The sequence below is a fragment of the Panthera uncia genome, chromosome X (assembly GCF_023721935.1).
Source record: "Panthera uncia isolate 11264 chromosome X, Puncia_PCG_1.0, whole genome shotgun sequence".
NCBI lineage: Eukaryota > Metazoa > Chordata > Mammalia > Carnivora > Felidae > Panthera > Panthera uncia.
The window spans coordinates 102,977,177-102,990,003 of record NC_064817.1 but is presented as its reverse complement, the minus strand read 5'-3'; the positions used below and the strand labels follow the sequence as shown (position 1 = coordinate 102,990,003).

General features: G+C 41.0%; 1 protein-coding gene across 2 annotated transcripts in view; it reads left to right on the top strand.

Annotated features, from left to right (window-relative positions):
* The window catches only part of AIFM1 (apoptosis inducing factor mitochondria associated 1), a 31,457-nt gene that overhangs the window by 6,155 nt on the left and 12,475 nt on the right, over positions 1–12,827 (top strand). The window contains exons 2-6 of one of the 2 annotated variants that reach the window (XM_049644280.1): positions 2,642–2,772; positions 5,735–5,834; positions 7,268–7,392; positions 7,518–7,648; positions 9,103–9,193. In XM_049644280.1, coding sequence (XP_049500237.1) covers positions 2,642–2,772; positions 5,735–5,834; positions 7,268–7,392; positions 7,518–7,648; positions 9,103–9,193 — 578 coding nt within the window. Of the gene's footprint in view, positions 1–1,288; positions 1,432–2,641; positions 2,773–5,734; positions 5,835–7,267; positions 7,393–7,517; positions 7,649–9,102; positions 9,194–12,827 lie in introns of both variants that reach the window. The other variant, XM_049644279.1, reaches the window with a different exon arrangement.

Genomic DNA, 12,827 nt, shown 5'->3' with positions numbered 1-12,827 from the left:
AGCATAAGCATCACCTAGGAACCTGTTAGAAATGCAAATTCTTGAGTCCCCATTCCAGATCTCCAGACTCAGAAACTGGGGGTAGGTCTGGCCATCTGTGTTTTAACAAGCCCTCCAGTGGATTCTGATGCACGCTCAAGCTTTAGAACCACTGCCCTAGATCGGGATCAGCATCGGCAAATGGCAGCCCACAGGCCAAACCCACGTGCTTTTGTAGGTATGCCCCTTGAGCTAAGATTGATTTTTGCATTTTTTAAATAGCTGAAAACAATTAAAAATATACTATTTTGTGACATACAAAAATTATTTAAAATTCACATTTTAGTGCCCATAAAGTTTTATTAGAAAACAGCCATACCCATTCATTTATATCTTGCCTGTGGCTGCTTTTGTGCAACATCAGCAGAGACTGTATGGCCTGCAAAGCTGAAAATATTTGCTATCTGGTCCTTTACAGAAAGTTTCCAAACCCCTGCTCTAGGTCGGTAGTCAACATGAGGAGTATCAGAAGCAGAGAAGGTTCTGACACCTTCCTTCATTTCCATGTATGAGAGTTGTTATATTCCTCAGGTAATTACATGGATATACAGAGTTTTACATCAACATAATATTTATATTATTTTGGAGGACTAACAGCCAAGTAGTTGATGGATATTTAAAATTTTGTCATTCTAGAAAATATTTTATAATCTGAAATTATTTAGTTCTTTGGAGAAGATAAATCCACTTAATTTTTTTTCTTATTTTGTGCTTTAGCATTTCCATCTTCCAGGACACATTACCTTTCATGAAAGACTGAATTGTGTCCAGGTTCGATTATGTTGTGGGGTTTTCTTATTTTGTGCAGGATTCGAGCCAGCCATTTAGATTATTCCTTAAGTGGTGGTTCCAATGAATGTCCCAGGTAGCCTGTAGTTCACTTTTTGTATCTATTCAGTCACCTCTCTGTGTTTACTTCATTTGTGATGAGGATGTGAAGAGAGTAGTAGTAGTGTTTGATGAACTGCCTGTTGGTTTTTCATTATCTTTTCTGTAAGCTGTAAATTTCTTCCCTGGGCAGCATTCAGTTATACTCCTAAAGTCTCCAACAATTTAAGTTTGAGGATTCAGTATCTATAGTATTCATACAGTTTTAATTATTTTTTTTCTTGGTCATTGAACAGTAACATCATGCAGCCCAGTGGGCAGTAAGTCTTGACTTCTACAGTGCATTGACCTGTAGTCATAAACGTGTATTAACTATTTTATTTTTGTATGTGTGTGTGTCTTAATGAATTGTGTTCCTCAGGCAACTTGTTCCAGCGATGGCATGTTCCTCTAGAACTCCAGATGACAAGACAAATGGCTAGCTCTGGTGCATCAGGGGGCAAAATCGATAATTCTGTGTTAGTCCTTATGGTGGGCTTATCAACAATAGGAGCTGGTGCATATGTAAGTAGAAAAGCAGCGTGTGTAAAGAAGCTGCCAGACAGCTCCCATTAGTAGACTCAGTACTCCCCTGCTTTAACACTTCTGCAACTAACTCCCCTTTCTCCTTTTGCAAAAATTTCCAAAAAGCCTTCTTTAAAGTGCCTACTATCTAACATCCTGTGAGAGCCAACATGGGAATGACTGAAATTTAATCTCATGTTGATTAGCTTTGCTCTTTTCACTTGTCTTTTTACTCATTACTTGAAAGCCACTGCGTTTTCTTAGATTTGACTAATCTACAAAATTGTACCTTTTCTCTTAGATATGACACACTAACCTGTGAATAGGTCAGAACTCATTGCAGCTCCTTAGCACAATATTTGATTTTGACCCATTTGTCAAATATTCAGTGTTTTCCTCGGCTTGGGATAGACATTAAAAAACAACAACAGCTTTCAATCCAAACTATTAAATGTTCCTAAAAGGAAAACTATCCCTGAATCTCACCCAAAGACTCAATTATAGAAGTAGGCCTAGTATCTCCACTTTTAGAATGGAATTTGTGTGAGGTGAGAAATATGGTTTTAAATGCTATGTAGTATTAACACAATTCTGTCTCCTTAAATGAACTCTGATCAGCTTTGTTGGTCACAGAGGAATTATTCCATAGGTGTTTTGTTTTGTTTTGTTTTGTTTTTAACTTGGCAGGGTTTACTGTGACTAAGCAGATCAGTCTAAAGTTGGATCACGTAAGGTTGAGTGAACCAACTTAGATAACACCTACTATCACCCTTGATTGAAGGAAGCTGTTTCACTCCCCAAGAGCAAATTTTGGATGCCATTACGGTGTATGGCACATACATACGGTGTATGGTTCTTTCCACACTGATAAGACAGTGAAATTATCTTTGTTCTTTGGTCACTAGGTTATAAAAAAGGGGTGTGAAAATTACTTGAAGTTACCTAGATTGACTGACCTGACTCCCAAATGCACCAATAGACAGTTTTTGCAGTTGTGAATTGACTCAGAATAGGAAATAGGTGAACTCTGATAGCAGACTTTGAGGAAGGACACATTCTCCTCTAGTCCTGGCGCAGCATGTTTTTTTTCTTTTTTAGCACAGGGTTACCAAAAATCCTTCCCTGCCTTTGTGTTGAATGCTTCTTCATTAATACTTAGTGCTTTTTCTATTTCCTTTTGTTTCTTTCTTGGCCCTATCTTTACCTACAGTTGTGCAGTGTCATCACCTAGGATCCCCTTCTAGATCACTAGTGTCTACAGGTGCTCCCGTGAAAGATGGCAGCAGCCTAGTATACTTCTTAATTGTAGGAGCGACAGTCACTGGGGCAGGAGTTTATTATGTAAGATGCTTACACTAAAATATATTTCGGGGTAGGGTGGGTGAGACCATGGTACTAATGAAAACTTGATCCATTAGAATACAGTGAAGTATTCACAGCATGTGCTTTCTAGGTATTTATCAAAGGGACATTGTCAGTCACTAGGGAGCCCTCAGATCTCATCTTTCAAACTGTTGAAGCCCTACCAGATGTATCTAAAGCTATCATACATTTAATTATTATAGATCCTTCTCATTAACCCTTTCTTTGAAACTTTTGCCAAGTTCATAATTCTTTTTTAAGATGCTAAATTATATTGTGCTTCAGTGCTGCAGACCTAACAAGATAGTCTCAAACAGTAAACATTGAATAAGCAAGCAAAAGGAACTTGAATACCATCCATTTTAGATCATTTTAGGTAAAACGTAATTTTTGTGTTTTGTCAGAAATGATCAACCTGACTTTTATTGTGAAAAGGCATTTTATTGAATGCTTCTGAGGAGGTCCAAAAAAGCCACAGAATTACAGTATTCTCCCCACCCACCCCCAGCCTCTATTTCAAAGTAAATTCATTTGGCAATGTCCCTTTTGTAATCTCTAATTTGGTCAAACTAGTGGCTGAAGTGGTACAAGCTAACACATTTGTGTAGACTGCTTTCATAAATGCCTCTCATTCATAATTGAGATACTACCCTCTGAGCCTTACCTTTTCCATTTCCTAGCTCTCAGCATTTGCCATCAGTTCCACCTCATTCATTCAAAACTGGATTTAAAGTGTTTGCATCTGATATGTTTGTAACAACTGAAACCTTATAAGCCTCTGGTTTATGTTGCTGTACCAGAGTTGGATGGCCTTCACAGAGCTGGCCAGGCAAACCTCTTGATGCCAGGCCACAAGACAGGGGCCATTCACTGTTGCTTTCTCTTGCCCTGGAAATATCTACGAAGCACAAGTTCCTCTCAAGCCATTCACTCAAATGCCTCATTGCCCTCTGTGTTTATCCAACACTGGTGATAGTAAAGCTAATTATAGTGCTTTCAGGTTAAATGATAAGCTTTTGTCTACCTACAACTGTTATTGAACTATTCTGTAAGGTTTTATATTAGGTTTTAAATAATTTAAAATGTGATCTCAGGCAGCTTAGATTTTCATCCTCTGAAACTGGTCTTAGTCTCACAAGAACTGTTAACTTAAAATCAGAATTCAGATTTGATGAGATATAGCTATAAGTTATTTAGATTTGATGAGATATAGCTATAAGTTATTTAGTGTTTGTATGAGTCTGCTCTGGCTGCTGTAAAAAGATAGCACAGAGAGAGAGAGAGTGATATTTACTTAAAGCTAGATCCATAAATATATGTGTATATAAATATATAAGTATATAAATATAAATATATGACAAACCCCACTAAACTTCAAGATATTTCTTGGTTTGCTCTACCCCTCATGTGTGAAACCATTAGGAGGTGTAAGAGAGCCTAGGCTATTTTTGGATGTTCCTCTCTGTCTGAGCATGACGCATTTCTTTTCACTCATGTTGACTAGCTTCAGCCATCTTTTTGGTAAAATTCCCTTTCTTAAAAGAAATAACTTTTTAGGTGCGGGTAAGGTAAAAACTTTCTTCCTGAAATTAATGTTAGTTGAATTCAGTGTATTAATTTGGTGAATTTAGTGGTAAATTCAAGGACTAGCCATTTTCTTTTAATATACAGTACTTAATTTTCTAACCCATTCATATCATATGTTAGATGTTCCCAGGCTAATGAATGTTAAGCCCAGATCTCAGAGTATAGATTCCTCATTACAGCCCATTGCCTAATGGGCTGCTCTGTAAAGGGGCTCATAGAAATATTCTTAGGACATGTCTTATGACACTTCTTCTGATTGCCCTTACTTTCTCCTCCAATTAATTAATAACCTAGGATTTCAGTTGACATAAATCACTTAAATTTCTGTCTTGTTGAGCCTGTGGAGTACAAAAGAACAAAAGTGTTGTAATTAAAATAAATCATTCTTGCCAATTAAAAAAAAACATCTCCAACAAACTCTGATGCTGTATTAAAAAAAAATCTAGTCATAATGTTAAGGGACTCTTTTTCAAGTTGAACAGCTAGAAAAGATAGTATATTTGAAATAGGTGATTAAGCAGGGTGTTTCACCCTTGGTAAATATCTGAGTGTCAAAAAAAGGAGAGACCATTGAGGGAAAGATTAGTTACTCTAGAAGACTAGGATACAGGGAGTCATGTTTCAGGGCATTATCTGAGTACCCAGAAAAACTTGGGACATCTACCTGGAAAACTTAATGTCCCAACTTCGTACCCAAAACCGTATAGCTTGGTTTCACAACTAGTATCCAGCATGGTCCAAAACCCCTTTTATAAAGTTTAGCATTTTATTCTTCTAGTATAAAATGATTTTCTTTTTTTCTTTAGCTGTACCTTCAGACTTAAATATAAGGAAAATTCTTTACATAGAGCCTAAGGAAATTTTTTTAAATTTATTTTGAGAGAGAGAGAGAGAGAGAGAGAGAGAGTGTGTGTGTGTGTGTGTGTGTGAGAGAGAGAGAGAGAGAGAGAGAGAGGAGGGGCAGAGAGAGAGAGAGAGAAAGAATCCCAAGCAGGCTCAACACTGCCAGTGTAGAGCCTGATGCAGGGCTTGAACCCATGAACTGTGAGATCATGACCTGAGCTGAAGTCAAAAGCCAGATGCTCAACAAACTGAGCCACCCAGGCACCCCAGAGCCTAAGGAAATTTGAAAATGGAACATTTTCATCTGCTTACCTGTAGTCTTTCTAGGCCAGTGTGTACATACTCAGTTTTTTTTTTCTTGAGAAAGTAATTTTGCCTTAATGATGTTAACATAGAAGAACTTAACTTCATGTAGACAAAAGCTTCTCATTTAATTGAAAGATACTGATATTACTTACAGTGTGAGCTGACTTTATGATAAAATAAATTTTCTCCATGTTTGGATCTGCAGGCCTACAAGACTATAAAAGATGACCAAAAAAGATATAATGAAAGAATGTCAGGGTTAGGGCTAACACCAGAAGAGAAACAGAAAATGGCCACATCACCTGGTGAGTATCATTTGAGGCTCAGTATGTGAAGGGCAAGTTAAAAACAGTTTGGGTGTTGTGCTTTGCAGATGTCTTATAGACAGGACGATGCTATGAGATGGTAAGATTCTAAAAACTATGGAATTACCCCAGACATGGGAGTAATTTATTAAAGTATTTGACTGGAATTTGGGTTTGAGAATAGTTATTAATGATGATTATGTTGGTTGGTTATTTTTCTTTATATTGGACTCTTAAAAGGCAAGCTTTAAATTACAAAGGCAAGCTTGGTGAGGAAAATTTTTGGAAAAGACATGAAAGCCTTTTTTTTTGATGAGGAAATTCTTTTGGTCTGTTTTGTTCCCCGTTAGAGTCTTTGGAGTTTTCTATTTGTTAAAAGATACATTTGTTTCGCTATAACACATAGCCCTAGCAATCAGTTCCATCCCCATGACTGGCTTGAGTTTTCAGAGAGGAATGTTTTAATCCTTTAATAAGTCCTACAACTCTGGGTGGGCGATTTGCATCACTTTCTTCAGCAACACCTCCTTATTCCTGAACACTGTATAATAATTCCCAATTGGCCTGCTGAGTTTCCCCCCCTTTATTGCTAACAAAAGCTGAAACTGAACTTGATATTTCTTCTTTTTTAAATTTTTTTACATTTATTTATTTTTGAGAAACAGAGTGAGACAAAGCGTGAGCAGGGGAGGGGCAGAGAGAGAAGGAGACACAGAATTTGAAGCAGGCTCCAGGCTCTGAGCAAGCAGTCAGCACAGAGCTTGATGGGGGGCTCGAACCCATGAACTGTGAGATCATGACCTGAGCCGAAGTCGGATGCTCAACTGACTGAGCCACCCAGGCGCCCCTGAACTTGATATTTCTTGTTGGTCAGTAGGAAGTGAATGGAAAGAGCAGAAGCTTTCTTTTTTTAAAATTTTTTTAAATGTATTGATTTTTGAGAGACAGAACACGAGCAGGGGAGGGGCAGAGAGAAAGGGAGACACAGAATCCAAAGCAGGCTGCAGGCACTGAGCTGTCAGCACAGCTGACAATGCGGAGCTTGAACTCAGGAGCCATGAGATCATGACCTGAGCCAAAGTCAGACGCCCAACCAACGGAGCCATCCAGGTGCCTCAGAAGCTTTCTAACATATTTCCAATAGCTAGACATTTAAGCTAGGTTCTAGTTCCGACAGACTTAATGAATGAACAACATTGGCCAAATCAGTCACCTCTTCAGGGGCTATTTTTCACTTATGAAATGAAAGATATACTTGTTTTTCCTGTCCCATCAGGTGGCTGTGATGTTTGTCAAGATTAACATAGGTACAGCATTTTGCTAGCCTCACATAAAGGGTTGAGACAAGTGCAAGCTGATTTTCTTTTTTAATAGTGGCAAGGACTCATCTGAGATTTCCAGAAAATTAACCCTGTCTGGTCTGTTGTCTGCAGCTCCAGAAGGAGAACCAGTTCCTCAAGTCAGGGTACCAAGTCATGTTCCGTTCCTTCTCATCGGAGGAGGCACTGCTGCCTTTGCTGCGGCCAGATCCATCCGGGCTCGGGATCCGGGGGCCAGGGTGAGGCGCACAGTCTTGCTTGGCATGGAGGGTGTGGTCCGCAGGCCCTTAGCCCGTGTGAACACGTTGACATCTGCCTCTTAAATGACCTGGCTCTGATAAGTATTATTATTTTATACCTAAAGGTACTGATTGTGTCTGAAGATCCAGAGCTGCCATACATGCGACCTCCTCTTTCAAAAGAGCTGTGGTTTTCAGATGATCCAAATGTCACAAAGACGTTGCGATTCAGACAGTGGAATGGAAAAGAGAGAAGGTGTGTTCGCTTATGTAAAATGGGCCTGTCTAGCAACTTCAGCTAAGCATAAGGAATGGGTCAGGATTTTGCACAGAGCCGTGTGCAGCACATAGGAGAGACGACATGGCCACACAGCGGAGTCTGATGTGGTACACGCTTGGCACAGCTCAGAGGCAACAGGATACAGTGGCAGGAGGCCTGGATTCTGTCATCAGATCTGCCAGCAAGTAAAGCTGTAGTGTTGGCCTCTGAAGTACTACTGCTCCTATCTCCGGGACCTTTCTGTTAGACTTCTACAGTGAAGATCGGCTTGGCCACTGTTGTCCCTCCTTACATGACACTTCCCTAGGTGTCTCCCAGAAGAGTAAAAGAAAGACACTGTTCTATGGCATTTTCTTTGATGCCGTAGCAGGGTTTCAGAATTGTGGGAATGCCATAAGGAAGAACCTCTTTATTAAAATGTTTGCATGAAAGACTTGGAAATACAGGTCCTGAAGCCTTTTCCTTCTAAGGGACTCCATGGATCTCTTGATTCCAGTACTGCTTTGGGGTTCCAATGTTTTTCTCATTAGTGTTTGTGTTGATACTAGACTAAATTTTACAAATCTACCTACCTCCCTCACCCCCATTATCATGTTCTGTTCTCAAGCAAGATGCGTGCTGTCAGTTATATTAGCCACCCCTTGATTAGTATCTCATAGCTAATGTCTGCTATTTGAGGCAAAATCCTCTCAGGAGCTAGATGTAGCTGTCCATTGACCAGCCATTCTAGACAACTTATTTGCGTGGATGTGTGAATACCAGCTCCTTGGGTGGTCTTCCTGTTCTAATTTTGAAATGAGCCTAAATCCAGAGCAGGGTTTCTCAGCCTACTGGCTAAAGTCTGGATAATTGGCATTTAGGTCTTGATAATTCTTTGCTGTGGGGGCTGGTGCATTATAAGATGTTTAATAGTATCCCTGGCATCTCCCACTGGATACCAAAAGCATCCCTCCCCCTAAGCTGTTACAGCCAAAAATGCCTCTAGACATTGCCAAGTGTCCTTGAGGGGGCAGAATTGCACCCAGTTGAGAACTGCTGTCCTCAAATACATCTGTGTACTGGGTGCTTGGGTGGCTCAGTTGGTTAAGCGTCTGACTCTTGATTTTGGCTCAGGTCGTAATCTCATGGTTTGTGAGTTTGAGCCCCATGTCCAGCTCTGTGCTAACAGCGCGGAGCCTGTTTGGGATTCTCTCTCCCTCTCTCTCTGCTCCTTCCCTGCTCGTGCTCTCTAAATAAATAAACACACAAACAAACTTAAAAAATAAAATATCTCTGTATAAGACACAACTAAGATTTAGTGGTCTTGGAAACTTACTCTGGAAAATGTTCCTGAAAGTTTTTCATGATGAGAACAATTTTACTAAGGCTATGGGGGAAGTTGATAGCAGTTCCGGATGCTTATAACATTTTCTCCCTTCCTCTTTGTACAGCATTTATTTCCAGCCACCTTCTTTCTATGTCTCTGCTCAGGACCTGCCTCACATTGAGAATGGTGGCGTGGCTGTCCTCACTGGGAAGAAGGTGAGCTAACATGCTGCTTCCCCTGTCAAGTTCCATGTGGGCGGCAAGTATGGTGACCTGTATTCCCACGACCATTTACGTCTCTCCTGCCATTGTAGTTCATCAAAAAAGGATCAAGTCATTTTAGGTTTAATATTGCCAGTCTTCACTGCTTAGTGTTTCTTCCTGGGGAAAACACTAATCTCAAAGCCTAGAGTAGCATCCCAACTAAACATAGAAACTAAACATAGTTTTTCCACACTAACATTTCCTTGGGATTACTGATGACAAGAGACTGACAAATGTATATTATTCAAGATAGTAAGATAATTTAGAGGTTACATCCACATGGGAAATATTGTTAGACTTTACAAAGGTGAGTGCCTAAGTAATGGGAGCAGTTATTGGAGGGCATTTGTGAGGTCCAGGGAGGGTTTTAGGGTTTTTTTGTGCTATGTTTCATTTTTGTTAATGTGGGGGTACTAGGGTATGTTTATAAACTAATGACAGTGTTACAGTAGAGAGGAAAGGGTTATCAGAAGGAGCAAAGCCCAGAGTAGATGGGATCCAGAGCACAGGTGGTGGCATTGACCTTTGATAGGGATAAGCCCACTTTTCTATAAGGAGCCATAGGCAGCGGAGGTGGAAATAGGTTTATGGATAAGCTATTAACGAGATGTAATGTATGTATTAAGTACCCTCTGTGTGTAAATAGCACACAGGCCCTGACCTCCAGGGGCTAACAGTATTTAGGCAGAAACATGAACAGATGATTGTAACACATAGATGTGGAGTAAGAAAGATAGGCATAATGTGTTTTGGGAATTACTAGGAAGCATGCCCTGTATAGTGATGGTTTCAGGGAAGGCTTCCTGGAGGAGGAGCTCTTATAGAATGGGAGATTTTATGGAATGAAGAGGGATACACTAGATTAGTGGTAAGTGAAAAGAATTCAAGTAAAACACAGCATAAGCAAAGACACAAGGGTATGAAACAGCACGTTTGGTGCAGTGAAACAAGCAGCCAGCTACTAATAGAGCAGAAAGTATAAGTTAAAGAACAGCAGGAAATGACACTGAGAAGTCACACAGGGGCCCAATCATGGACGGCTCTGTTGTATAAAAACTTGAGCTTTTTCCTGTGGGCATTGGGGGGCTGTTAAGTTTTAGACAAGGACATAAAACAGATTGAATTTTAAGTAATCACTGTATTGGCTATGAGAAGGATGGATTCCAGAGGGACAAGACTAGAAGTAGAACATTTTGAAGACTATTGCAATAATCCAGGCAAGAGATGATAGGAACCCAAATTAAGGCAATAATGGTAGTGATGGTGTAGTGGTGATGATGAAGAAGCAGCAGCAGCAGCAGTAAGCACAATTTTAAAATGCTTTACAGGTATTGTCTCATTTTGTCATAATAATCTTCTCAGGTAGGTAGTATTGTTGGCCATTTTATAGAGAAAGAAATTGAGATTAAAAAGAGGTCAACCAACTTGCCCAAGATCATACAGCTAATAAGTAGTGGATTACAGAATTTGAACCCAGATCAGTCTGACTGCAGAGCCCACGCTCTTAATAACACCATTTTAGAGCTTGCCTTTTTTTTTTTTTTTGGCTATAGCTTCCTGATAGAGAGGTGATGGGGAGTGGGAGGCAGACTGAGACCTGCTTAGAAGGCAGCCTTGATAGGGCGTGGCGATAGACTGAAGGTGGGCCGTGAGGGAGAGGGAAGAGGCAGAGATGACTTTCTGATTTCCAGCTTGTGTGGTAGGTGGTTGTTACCCCCAGCTGAGAGAGATGTTACAAAAGGAAGACCTAGTTTAAGGGGGAAGGAAAATTTAGTTTTGGACTGTTACGGATGAAATGGCGTATAAGTGTAGAGATGTCCATGGGCAGTTGGATATGTGACTGTGACACCAGAAGAGGGGTCTGGGCTTGGATAGGGATTCAGGTATCATCCACGTATGTGTAGGGGTTGAAACCATGAGAGTGGGTGAGGCCTCCTGTGGAGAACTTTGCAGTCAGAAGGGGAATGCGGCAGGGATGGAACCCTGGGGAATCCAGCTTTGAGGAGGCAGACTGAAGAAGAGCCCCCAAAGGAAAGTAGGAAAGAAGTTAAAGGAGGAGAGCCCAGGACAGGTGCCAAGTGAGACTGGAGAGAGTTTCAAGAAGGAGGATGTGGGGGTGCCTGGGTGGGTCATTCAGTTAAGCATCCAACTCTTTGGATTTTGGCTCAGGTTGTAATCTCACATTTTGTGGGTTCAAACCCAATATCAGGCTCTTCACTGACAGCGTGGAGCCTGCTTGGGATCCTCTCTCTCCGCCCCTCCCCAGCAGGTGCTCTCTAGCTCTCAAATAAATAAACTTTAAAAAAAAAAAGGAGGAGGATGTTATTGACCTTCCTCCTTGCAGCAGAGGGATCTGGTAGGAAAAGAACTGTAAGATGAGCCACAGACTCAGTGGTTCAGATGTCATCATGAAGTTCGAAAAGAGGATAAAGTAATGTAATTGTAAATTACAAATGTACAAATTGTACAAATTCAAAATGTAAATGAGAAAATGGAGACTGCAATTGGACAGGCCCTGGAGAAGGACATAGAGTCAGAGGTGGGGCTCTGAGGATGGGACAGACCTAAGCGTGTGAATGGGCCAAAGGCCTAAGATGTCAGCAGAGAAGGACAGGAGTGTGTGGTAACTAACAGGGGGTGGGGGTCAGGCACAGAAACATCTCAGAAAGGACACCTCATCCCAGAAGCTAGAAGGAAGGACGTAAAGTTTTTATTTGGGGGTTGGGAGGTGAGAAGCCTTATGGGAACCTGAGCAAGATCATATCCTATAGCTTCACTTGTTTTTGCAGTAAACTAGGATACCAGGTGGTTGGTTATCTGAGACTGAGCAGTGTGCCAGTTGAGTCACTGACTTACTGGGGCTGTATTGAAGAGAGAGCTTACCCAAGGACAAACCGGAAGTGTCTAAAGCAGCTACTTACCCAACCAGTCACAGTTTACATCATTGCCTCCAGAAAGCTCGACTGAAGGCATGTGTCACATGTCTCTAGAGCTACCTGTACAACCTTTATCAGAGCATTTCTCACTCTTGAATGTAGTGTTTGTTAAATTGTCTGCCTTGGCTACTGGACTCTGGAGGCGGGGAAGGTAACTTTTTCTCACCATTGTGTCCCGAACACTTAGCATGGTCCCTGACATAGTAGGTGCTTAGTAAATGTGTCTTGAATGAATGGCCTCACAGCTAGTAAGGAGGGGAGCAGAGACTGGGTCTCTAGTCTCTCTGACTACAGATGTCAAGCTCTTCACCGTAAGGATTAGGGTTCAAGGAAATTAGAGGTGGTAGCAAGAGAACAGTTTGGGTGACCTACCATGAGCCCAGATTAGTTGGAATGGATTAGCCCACTGGGTAAGCAGAGAAAATTAAAAGCATATATAGATGACAGTGGGCCTGAGAAAAAGCTGGAAGAATGGAAATTTGTGACCAAAAAGTGGGATATTCAAGGTAGAAGTAGAGCTTTAAGATATAGGATTCTGGATGTGGCTCACAGGAAAAGGATGAGCCAGATTCCAACCACTTCAGTGAATGAGGAGTGACCGGGAGGTGGCTGGATAGCAGTGATTGGTAGGATACAGGCTGGTGCAGCAT